The sequence below is a fragment of the Plasmodium yoelii genome (assembly GCF_900002385.2).
Source record: "Plasmodium yoelii strain 17X genome assembly, chromosome: 2".
NCBI classification, from domain to species: Eukaryota; Apicomplexa; class Aconoidasida; order Haemosporida; family Plasmodiidae; genus Plasmodium; species Plasmodium yoelii.
The window spans coordinates 937,328-950,108 of NC_036174.2; the positions used below are offsets into that span (position 1 = coordinate 937,328).

Sequence of the window (12,781 nt, forward strand, 5' to 3'; positions counted from 1 at the left end):
TTTTATAATAAAGTTATACGAAATGTTAGTAAGAATAGTATTTTTTGTATAAAATGTATTATGCAACCCTCTATTTAAGTTAATTTAGCTAATTTCCATAAAATAAATATAATATGATTTTAGTAATACTAATGTATTATTATTTTATATGAAGTTAAAATTAAGAATAATATGTCTAGCGAAAGATAACTGCTATGTAAAGAGATTAAGTAAATACAACATATATAAATAATATCATCCCACATAATCTCCAAATTATAACAGAATTTCATTATAATGTCTTCTAATGTGGTATATATCATGTTCTTATATTATTCGTATGTTGCATTCCTATAAATTATATTAATTTTAATTTTAGTACCATTTATGTTAATACATTTTTTGTTTAATTCGTAAAATATATTCGTAGTGTGATCTAATTAATACGGTTGATAAATATGTTGTTGATGATCCGAACAACCCGGGAGAATATGATTCTTCGCATTTGTTAAAAGTAGCTTTCTCTGATAATAACTGTGGTAGTGATGACCAAAAACTTAGCTCTTCTTTTATAGCATTGCTAACTTTACTTAATGATAAAAATAAGAATGAAAATTTAGAGGGTGATAAACTTGTGGAATATGCTATTTTATGGTTAAGTTATAAACTAAATCAAAAAAAAGAAAATAGAATGACCATATTCAACGAGCTTTATACCCAAGATATAGAAACAAATAATTGTTATAAGCAGAAAATAAATGCTAATAGTAATAGTGATAATAAGATTAGTAAGGATGTTATAAAAAAAAAAATAGAATCGATGGATATCGATATTAAAGATATATCTAATTTTTATGATGCATTTAAATCATTATGTAACATGTATAATGAAATTGGTGCAAGTGACTACGAATGCAATAAATGTTTAGAAAATGCTGGAGAATTATTTGAAAAATATGAAAAACTTAAAAATGCTTTAGATATTAATAAAGGAAGTTCTTATTATCAACTATTGTCTAGTTTATCAAATGATTATAAAAAATTTAAAGAGAAATATAATACTCTTGAATGTAGTAGTACCTCACCATTTGTAGCTTGTCCACGAAATTCGGTAATAAAAAATACACTAATATCAATTGCAATTATATTTGTTGCAGCATTAATTTTATTTGGAGTTTCTTATAAGGTAAATAATAAGGAATTTAAAAATTATTTTCATTATATATGCAAATTTTAACAAAAAAATCATACGCTTCTTAACGTTTTATATTAGTATTCGTTATTTGGATTTCGGAAACGATTTCAAAAACAAAAATTAAGAGAAAAGCTAAAAAAATAAAGAAGAAAACTGATCATTAATAAATTATTCTGAATATGACGATTGATGTATTTTAAGAAACTGTCTATTTCGAAGTAATTTTTGCATAATTTTTATATAGTTTTTATGTTGTGGAACCCATATTGGGGTTAGGGCTAAGTATTATATCTTTATTTAATTTTTTATAAGTTGAACACTAATTAAATATACGTATCATTCCGTATGCTTAATTTCGAGATGAAGTTAAAAATATGTACTCCCAAAGGAGCATTGCCATTAATATGAAAAGGGCTACATCACATTTTTTCATAAGTTATAATATATATAATTGAGTGTTCATGCCGATTTAATATGATTAAAATAAAATGTCTATATTGAATATATTAATTCATATTATTCTATATCATAATTATTTATTATATAAAGCTTGTTAATCATAATTATAATGAATTATGCATATCATAATATATTTCTTTATTTGATGAAACATTTTATTTAGTAAAACGTATTATTTGCATCATATTTATTTTAATTTAAATCGTATTTTTATAACCGAACAGTATAATAATTTTATATATCAGAGTATAATTATAATTCGATTCATTTGGAACAATTGCCTACATTATAATATATCTTCATATTAATATGTGTGTTTTTAAGATTAATTAAACATATTACCAATATATAATAGGTAGTCATAAAATATGGATTCATAAAATATCGATCGAGGTTCAACAACACAACAATATCTATAAAAGATGTTTTATGCACCTAACATTTTTAGTAATACATAAAGATTACATTATAGATATATGTATACTATCCTTTTAACTTTCGATTATATATAGTATCATTTTATGTTAAAGTTTTAATTAATATTGATAGAAATAGTTATATATACATTAATTTATTTATTATAAAGGTATAATATTTGATTAATCACTATTAATTTTTAAATTTTATATTTTGAAGTATATACAAATTGGAAATATATATTTAAAGTAGTTAAAAGACAAAATATAAGTATATTAATAAAATTTAATGTTATAGTTTTTTCTGATAATTATAAATAATATGAAAGATAGAATAGCGTTATTATTATACGCCCATATATATAATCTAACAAAATACTCTACGAACAACTTATATTAAATATTATTTTATTGTGGAAAATTCATATAATTAAATATTAATTTTATCGAAAAGACACATAATAATACATTATAAAGGTATCAATGCTATATATCTGTTAAAGATTTAATTTGAGATATGTGGTTTAATATTCTAAAAATATGAATCAATGGAGAAAGTGTTAAAGACTTAATTCATGTTAAATACCATTTGATTATTCCATATTAACGCATATTATATTGTCGCTGTTTTACCATAGAATTAATAAAATATAGAATTTTTAATAAATTATTTGAACGATATACATTAACTATAACAGTATAATATATAAGATAAAATTATGTATAATATTTAGCGAATACTTGTATAAATATATATATTAAAGGCTAATATATCTTATCTCTCTCCTATTAAAGGGTAAAATAATGACATAATCAAACATAGTTTTCTATTATACTTTAAAATTTACATAATAGTTATTTATATGTTAATATTTAATTTCTACTAAGTATGATTTTAAAAACAATATTAACTTAAAGTCTTATTTAAGATTATAAATACGGGTTCAGTGCTAATTGTCGTTTTAAACCGTGGAAATTATGCGTAAAATATATTATAAAATTATCCAATAAGGCATACTTACAAATTGAAGTATATAGGAATAAAAATAAAATTATTGGGATCATTAAAATGTATTATAAATTTATCTACATTCATTAAAAACAATATAAATTTGTGTGATTTGCATAGAAAATGGAACAATACAACTTTGTAAATATTATAATTTTAGAAAAGATTATATTATATATTATAAGAAACAAGTATATAAATATTTAGAATATATTAGAAAAAATATATTTATACACTTTAAGGATTATATTAATATGGATTTCTTAATTGTTTCGATTTGTTTAGTATATTAGTTTTGGGTTACCATTTATTAAAACAAAAAATATGGTGTTGTTTATTTTATATATTAAAGCGTATATATAAGAAGATATACTCTAAGATCATTATGATGTTACTTTAATTTTGTGATAGTATTATACCGGAAGGTATTAAGGATAACAATTCATGCAATATTGGATTATTTATACATATGATAAAAAATGTATTAAATACTCCCAAAATAAAGCAATTTATTTAACTACCATAAAGGTATTATATTGTTCCATATTATCTTTAAATTGATATTAAGAATAATAATAGCATGCTTAACCACAGACAATTTTATATTATGGTTCAATTATTTTGTCATTTATTAAGCATAAAATATATAAAATAATATGATGATATATATTTTACATATTATAAAAAAAATAAAATTATAATGGATTATCTCCTGGTATATGCATTTTTTAATAAAATTTGGCTTTCCTTATATTTTTTGATGTTATATTACCTATACATTCATTAAATTTGATTTTATAAAAGTTTCATTAACATATATTTTTATTGTACTTTTTTAAATGCTTTCTTAGTGTATAAGGTTTGGTACATTGAGAAACTATTTCCCCGATGAATTAGGCAAATCTACAGATTATGATTTTCATAAAAATGGGAAAATTAAAAATTATTGCCCTAATGAAGGTCCAGGAAGCCAAAAAGAATGTAAAACTGATTTAGATAAAATCAAGGCTGGATGTTTATGGTTGTTTGAGCAATTTTTTGTGAAAAATCAAAAAAGTGATATAAATATTGTTGAATACATTATGATGTGGTTAAGTAATATGTTAAGCATAACGAATGCTGATGAGTTTAAGAATATAAGTGAATTTTACAATAAACATATAGAAAATAATAAGTATTATATTAATTGTGATAATGATGGTAAAGATTGTAGTGATTCATTAAAAAAAATAACGGGATGTGCAAATTATATGGAAATCATAAATAAGAAAAAGGATTTGTTGAATATTAGTATTGAAAATATGTCTAAATTTTATGATGCATTTAAATTATTATGTAGCATGTATACTGAATTTAATGCAAACACGCCAGATTGCACGAAATATTTAGAAAAAGCTAATCAATTTGTTGAAAAATATGCAAATCTTAATGAAAATTCTAATAATACTGATGGCAGTTCATATAGGCAAGTATTGTGTACTTTATCAAATGATTATGATAATTTTAAAAAGAAATGTAATGGTGCTAATTGTATGGATATTCCATCGCTTCCACCGATAAAAACAATAAAACCTCATGTAAAAAGTTCTGAAGGTAATTATGAACAAAATTCTGACGTTAAATCAAGTTCGCCAATATTAAACAAATTAATTCCAGTTTTATCAATATTAGTTGCAATACCAATTTTTTGGGGAATTTCTTATAAGGTAAATAATAAGTCAGTTAAAAAATTATTTTAATTATATATATGTAAACGTTAACAAAAAAATAATACGTTTCTTAACATTTTATATTAGTATTCGTTATTTGGATTTCGGAAACGATCTCAAAAACAACAATTAAGAAAAAAGCTAAAAAAATAAAGAAGAGAATGGATCATTAATATAATATTCGAAGAGTAATGGCTATCTTCGGAATATTAATAATGATTGATATATGTTAATAAATTGTCTATTTGAAAATAAATAATTTTTGAACATAATTATTGGGTCTATAAGAATAACTAAATAATATGTTCAATAATATATAATGTTATATATGTATAGTTATAATATTTTTATGCTGTTTTTGTATAATTTTTAAATAGATTTTATGTTGTGGGTCAGGGTTATATTTGTGGACTCCATATTCGGGTTAGGGGTAAGTATTATATCTGTATTTAATTTTTATAATTAAACACTAATTTAATATATGTATCATCCCGTATGTTCAATTTCGAGATGAAGTTAAAAATATGTACTCTCCAAATGGGTACTACCATTAATATGAAAGGGGGTACATAACATATTTATAAGTTATAATATATATAATTGAGTGTTCATGCCGATTTAATATGATTAAAATAAAATGTCTATATTGGATATATTAATTCATATTATGATATATCATAATTATTTATTATATAAGACTTGTTAACCCAGAGCTATATTGAATTATGCATATCATAATACGCAATATATTTATTTATTTGATGAAACATTTTATTTAATAAACTTATTATTTGTATCATATTTGTTTTAATTTCAATTATATTACGCCAACTGAACTGTAATAATAGCATTATATGATGATTCATTTGGAACAATTGCCTACATTACAATATATATTCGGATTAACATATGTGTTTTTAACATTAATTAAACATATTACCAATGTATAATAGATAATCATAAAATATAGACGTATGGTATATCGATCGACGTTCAACAACACAACAATATCTATAAAAGGCATTTTATGCATCTAACATTTTTAATAATCAATAAAAATATGTATATTAATAAAAAATTAAATTATAAATATATGTATACTATCCTTTTAATGTTTGATTATATATAGTTACATTTTATGCTAAAGCTTTAAATTCAAATTATAGAAATAGTTCTGTATACATTAATTTATTTACTATAAAGGTATAATATTAGATTAATCACTATTAATTTTTAAACTTTATAGTTTTGAGGCACAAATAAATTGTTTTTTAAATAGTTAAAAGAAAAAATATAAATATATTAATAAAATTTAATATCATATTTTATTATAATAATTACAAACAATATGATAGATAAAATTAAAGTTATTATTCTATTATTTATATATATAGTATTGTATCAATGACCAAGCACTAAATACGTTAAATTTGGGAATCATATCAAATTATGTATTAATGCAAAGTATATAGAAAAAGTATGTAATAATTAATTTAATTTGAACTAATAGTATTTTTATTAGGTTATTATATACATACAAATTCACAAATATATAACTTGAATATAATGTTTTTACGAGATAGCATATTTGTTCTAAAATAGTTGATTTAAAAACTATGAAACGAGGAAATATTATTCATTGATTTAAATTATTTTTATTAAAAGCATTAATTATTACGTTGTACTATACTGTGATATAGCAGTAACAATAATAATAGTAATAACAATAGATAAACGTATTAAATACGAAAAAATATATTATGTTAATTTGATACACTACATGGGTATAAATTCATTATATATATTATTAAAGGTATGATAAAATTTAAATTGTATGCACAAAACATCAAATGAAATAATACAATTCCGACTTAGTATTTTGTTAATGTGCTAATATTAGAATTAACAATACCAAGAAAAATAATATTAATAATTTTATAGTTTTTCATCATAGAAGTAAATATAGTTTATTATAAAATATAAAAGCAAACTACATATTTAGAAAAGTAATAATTCTAAGTTATTTTTAATGTATATATGAACTGAAAGTTTAATTTTAAAGAAATACAAGACATAATTAGTTATATAGAATAGGTAAATATTATATGGCTACATAATTGTCTTAAAAAAGCATACTTCCCTTATCTCTCCTATCTAAAATGAAAATATACCAAACTAATTACACATAGTTTTCTATTATACTTAAAATTTCACATCAATAGTTATTTATATGTTAATAATTAATATCTACTAAATATTATTTTTAAAACAATATGGATTAACAGTCTTATTTAAGCTTATAAATACGGTTTCAGTGCTAATTCTCGTTTTAAACCGTGAGAAATATGTGCAAAATATATTATAAAATTACCTAATAAGGTATATTTTTAAATTGAAATATATAGGAATAAAACTAAAGCTATTTAATGCATTAAAATTATTTTTTAATTTATCTATATTAAATAAAAACAAGATTAAAATTATGTACATGCAATTAAAAAAGGGAGCAATGCAACTTATTTTATAAATGTTATAATTTTAATAAAATATTGGTATATATTATAAGAAACAAGTATATAAATATTTAATATATCTTTAAAAATCACTATTTATATACTTTTAAGGATTATAGTAATAATATAACTTTTTATTTTTTAGTTATATACAGCATTTAATTTTTTGAAGGACAATGACCAAAACATAAGATACAAATATATTCCTTTTCTATGTTCAAAAATACTTTAAATTATTTATAAAAGTATATCCATTTTTATAATAAAGCTATACCAGATGTTAGTAAGAATAGAATTTTTTGTATAAAATCCATCATATTTATATTTAATAAAAAATGTATTAAGCAACCCTCTATTTAAGGTAATTTAAATAATTGTCACAAAAAGAAATAAAACGTTCCTTTAGTAATAATATTATTTTATTATTCTATATTAATTTAATTATTGAAAAACATATAATATACTTAACTACAGACATTTTTTATATATAGGGTTAAAGTATTTGCATCACATATTGGGGACAGTGTATATAAAGCAGGATTATTTTATTCAATTTAGAAATCGAAAATAAGATTCCATTATAATGAATAAAGAAGTGGTATATGCATTTTTGATATTGTATTATATTTAAATATCATTAAACTTTATTTTAATAAAATGCTCAATAATATACATTTCTAATAATTGTTTTTAAATGTTTTCTTAGTGTGAAAAGTTTAAGAGTATATGGGACTTTTTTTCCGATACATTGGATGAAGGAGAATATAAATTTAAAGAAAAAAATTTCTTAGATAGTTATTGTAATAATTATAAATGTGAAGGTGATCTCGATAAAATTAATGCCGGATTTTATTTTTTGCTTAATCAATTCTTTTGGAGTTCTGAGTCATCGTATAATGTGCAAAATAATATAAATGTTGTTGATTATATTATTATATGGTTAAGTTATATGTTAAACCTAAAGAGTACTCAAGATGATACCATTACCAATCTAAATAATTTTTATAAAGTATATATAGAAAATCACCAAAGGTATAAAAGTTTCATTGAGGTTATAAATAAAAAAAAAAAATTGATGAATATTTCTAATGATAAAGTGTCTAAACTTTATAATTTATTTAAAATTTTATGTGAAATGTATACTAAAATTGATGAAAACAAGAAAAAATGCAATAACTATTTGAACGATAATAATGAATTTCTTGATGAATATCGAAAACTCCTTACTGATAGTGATACTGATAATGGAAATAGTTACTATAATCAAATATTGTCTACTTTATCAACTAATTATGATAAATTAAAAAACGAATGTAAAAAGATTTCTTCCTCTCAACCGAAAGAAGCAGAACAAATTCTTGCACAAAGTTCTGAAGATACATCATCAAGTTCGTCGATAGGAAACAAATTAATTTCAGTTTTATCAATATTTGGTGCAATAGGATTTCTTTTGGGAATTTCTTATAAGGTATATAATAAAGAATTTAAAAATTATTTTCATTAAATATATGCAAACGTTAACAAACAAAACATACTTTATTAAAATTTTATATTAGTATTCGCTATTTGGATTTCGGAAGCGAGCTCAAAAACAATATATAAGAGAAAAAATAAAAAATATAAAGAAGAAAATAAATCATTAATATACGATTTGAAGAGAGTGACTATTTAGGAATAGTAATAATTATTTATATATGTTAACAAACTGTCTATTGGAAAGTAATTTTTACATAATTTTTATATAGTTTTTATGTTGTGGGTCAGGATTGTGTTTATGGAACCCATATTCGGGTTAGGGCCAAATATTACATCTTTATTTAATTTTTTATAATTTGAGCAATAATTTAATATATGTGTCATTCCGTATGTTTAATCACAAGATGAAGTTAAAAAGTCAAAATATGCAACCAAAAGGGGAATAATCTAACATGAAATGGATCAATACCAAATTTCCCATAAAGTATAATATATACAATTGTGTGTTTATGCCGATTTAATATGATTAAAATAAAATGTCTATATTGCATATATTAATATAGATATTGATTATATATGAATTTATATTATGCTTTATCACAATTGTCTATTATATAAGCCTTGATAACCCAAATCTATATGGAATTATGCATATCATAATATGTTTCTTTATTTGATGAAAAATTTATTTAGAAAAAATTATGATTTGTATAATATTTATTTAGATTCAAATCATTTTATTCAACTGAACTATAATAATATATATTCATAAAATGTCAATCGATATTCGACAATACAACGTTATCTATAAAAGGCATTTTATGCATTTAACATTTTTAATAATCAATAAAAATGTGCATATTAATAAATAATTATATTATAGATATGTGTATACTATCCTTTAAAATAACAATTATGTATAGTATCATTTTATCCTAATGTTTTAAATTCAAATAATAGAGATATTAATATATACATTAATTTATTTACTATAAAGGTATACTATTAGATTAATCACCATTTACTTTTAAGCTTTATAGTTTTGAAGTATAAATAAATTATATATTTAAATAGTTAAAAAATAAAATATAAGTATATTAATAAAGTTTAATATTATAGATATGATGTATTAGTATATGCCTATATATATAATCTAGAAATTACTAATAGTTAATATTGAAATATTGTCATATTGTGAAATCTTCATATAATTAAATATTAATTTTATCGAAAAGACACATAATAACCCATTATAAAGGTATCAATTTATATATTTTGTTAAATATCCAATTTGAATTTGTAATTTTATATTATAAAAATATGAATCAATGATGAAAGGGTTAAAGATTCAATTCATGTTAAATGGCATTTGATTATTCCATATTAACTCGTATTATATTATAATTGTTTTACCATAGAATTCATAAAATATAGAATTTTTAATAAATTATTTGAGTGATATACATTGATAACTATAACAATATAATATGTAAGATAAAAATGAACAATGTAGAACATTTATCGAATATTCAACTTAATTTAAATATTAAAGGCTAATATATCTTATCTCTCTCCTCTTAATGGACAATATAACAACCTAATTAAACATAGTTATATATTATACTTTAAAATTTGGATCAATACTTATTTATGTGTTAATAATAAATATCTACTATGTATGATTTTAAAAACTATTTACATTCAAAAGCTTATTTAAGCTTATAAATACTGGTTCAGTGCTAATTGTTGTTTTAAAGAATGGAAAAGATGGGAAAATATATTATAAAATTACCCAACAGAGAATACATCTAAATTGGGATATGCAGGAATTAAAATAAAGTTATTTAACGCATTAAAATTACTTTTTAACTTATCTATATTAAATAAAAATAATATGAATTTATGTAATTTGCATAGAAAATGGAACATGTAACTTAATTTGAAGATACTATAATTTTAGAAAAAAATATATTATATATTATAAGAAACAATCATGTAAATATTTAATATATTTTAAAAAATGATTATTTATATACTTTTAAACATTATAGTAATAATGGATTTCTTAATTGTTTCGATTTTTTCAGTATATTAATTTTGAGACACCATTTATTAAAGCAAAAGATATGATGTTGTTTATTTTATATATTAAAGCATGTGTATAAGATGATATATTTTTAATTCATTATAATCTTATTTTGATTTTATTATAGAATTATACTGAAAGGTATTAAGAATAACAATTTATGCACAAATTTATATACATATAACCTATAATGCAGAAAATAACCTTAATTCATGGGAATCTAAGTTCCATAAAACTATTATATTGTTCCAAATTACCTTTAAATTAATATTAAAAATGATAGGAATTTATTTAAACACAAACGATTTTATATTAGACTTCAATTATTTTGTCATTTATTAAGCGTAAAATATATAAAACAATATTATGTTACATAATTTACATATTATAAACAAAATAAAATCACAATGGATCCTGAAATGGTATTTGCACTTTTAATAAAATTTCTTTTCCTTGTATTTGTCGATATTATATAATCTATAAATTTCATTAAATTTTATTTTATAAGAGTTTCATTAACATATATTTTTATTATACTTTTATAAATTCTTTCTTAGTGTGAAAATTTTAATATAGCAATTGAACATTATCCCGATGAATTAAACATTTCTGAAAAACGTGATATGCATAATATAGCGGGTATTAGGAATTATTGCCCTAAAGGGAATTCAGGATACAATGAATGCATTACTGAGCTCGATAAAATAAATGCTACATGCTTATGGTTGTTCAATAAAAATATTGCTTATAGGTATGATGAATTAAGTAGTGAACAGTTTAAAGCGTTTATTATATACATTATGATATGGTTAAATTATATGTTAAACCTAAAGAAAGATGAAAACCCCAACCTAAATAATTTGTATACTAATCATATAGAAAAGAATGAGCATTATACTAACTGTAAACGTCATAGTAAAGATTGTAATAGTACATTAAAAGAAAAAACTGAATATAATAATTTTAAGGATGCCATAGTTAAAAATATGGATTTGTTGAAAATTGATATTAAAGATATATCTAAATTTTATGATGCATTTAAATTATTATGTAAAATGCATACTGAATATGATGAAGACAAGCTAGAATGCCCGAAATATTTGGGATATGCAAATGACATTGTTGGCAAATTTAAAAAACTTAATGAAAGTTCTAGTATTACTGGAAACACTTCATATAGTCAAATATGGTATACTTTATCAACTGATTATGAAAATTTTAAAAAGCAAGATAATGTTGCTAATTGTACGAATATTCCATCGCTTCCATCGATAAAAACAACACAACATCACGTACAAAGTTCTGGTGTTACATCATCAAGCTTGTCGATAGTAAAAAAATTAATTCTAGCTTTATCAATATTCAGTGCAATAACAATCTTTTTGGGAATTTTTTATAAGGTAAATAATAAGAATTTAAAAATGATTTTCATTAAATATATGCAAACGTTGACAAAAAGATCGTACACTTCTTAACATTTTATATTAGTGTTCGTTATTTGTATTACGGAAAAGAGATCAAAAACAACATTTAAGAGAAAAGCTAAAAAATATAAAGAAGAGAATGAATCATTAATATATGATTCGAAGAGCGTGACCATTTAGGAATAATAATAATCATTTATATATGTTAACAAACTGTCTATTTCGAAGTTATTTTTGGTCATAATTTTTGCATAATTTTTATATAGTTTTTATGTTGTGGGTCAGGGTTGAGTTTGTGTTTATAGAACCCATATTCGGGTTAGAGTTAAGTGTTATATTGCATTTAATTTTTTATAATTTTGAGTAACTTTTTATAATTTGATAATATTTGTGGTTTGTAAATGTTGATTAAAGGGGGTAGGGTTTAGGGTTATATTGAATTATATATATCATAAAATGGTGATATTATGGTATATGATAATTGTCTATTATATAAAACTTGTTAATCAGGGCTA

General features: G+C 21.0%; 4 protein-coding genes across 4 annotated transcripts; all 4 read left to right on the top strand.

The window, feature by feature from the left end:
- Positions 1–276: 276 nt before the first annotated feature.
- Positions 277–1,318, top strand: PY17X_0222101 (PIR protein; the record flags this gene model as incomplete). The annotated part of the gene is made up of 3 exons (XM_022957899.1): positions 277–291; positions 410–1,165; positions 1,253–1,318. 3 exons carry the CDS (start codon positions 277–279, stop codon positions 1,316–1,318), a joined length of 837 nt encoding a protein of 278 aa, XP_022811311.1.
- Positions 1,319–3,758: 2,440 nt separating this feature from the next.
- Positions 3,759–4,920, top strand: PY17X_0222201 (PIR protein; the record flags this gene model as incomplete). Its single annotated transcript, XM_022957898.1, has 3 exons — positions 3,759–3,773; positions 3,910–4,764; positions 4,855–4,920. 3 exons carry the CDS (start codon positions 3,759–3,761, stop codon positions 4,918–4,920), a joined length of 936 nt encoding a protein of 311 aa, XP_022811310.1.
- A 2,943-nt stretch (positions 4,921–7,863) lies between these two features.
- Positions 7,864–8,923, top strand: PY17X_0222301 (PIR protein; the record flags this gene model as incomplete). Its single annotated transcript, XM_022957897.1, has 3 exons — positions 7,864–7,878; positions 7,987–8,748; positions 8,837–8,923. 3 exons carry the CDS (start codon positions 7,864–7,866, stop codon positions 8,921–8,923), a joined length of 864 nt encoding a protein of 287 aa, XP_022811309.1.
- Positions 8,924–11,249: 2,326 nt separating this feature from the next.
- On the top strand, positions 11,250–12,417 carry PY17X_0222401 (uncharacterized protein; the record flags this gene model as incomplete). Its single annotated transcript, XM_720024.2, has 3 exons — positions 11,250–11,264; positions 11,400–12,242; positions 12,331–12,417. 3 exons carry the CDS (start codon positions 11,250–11,252, stop codon positions 12,415–12,417), a joined length of 945 nt encoding a protein of 314 aa, XP_725117.2.
- Between the last annotated feature and the right edge of the window lie 364 nt (positions 12,418–12,781).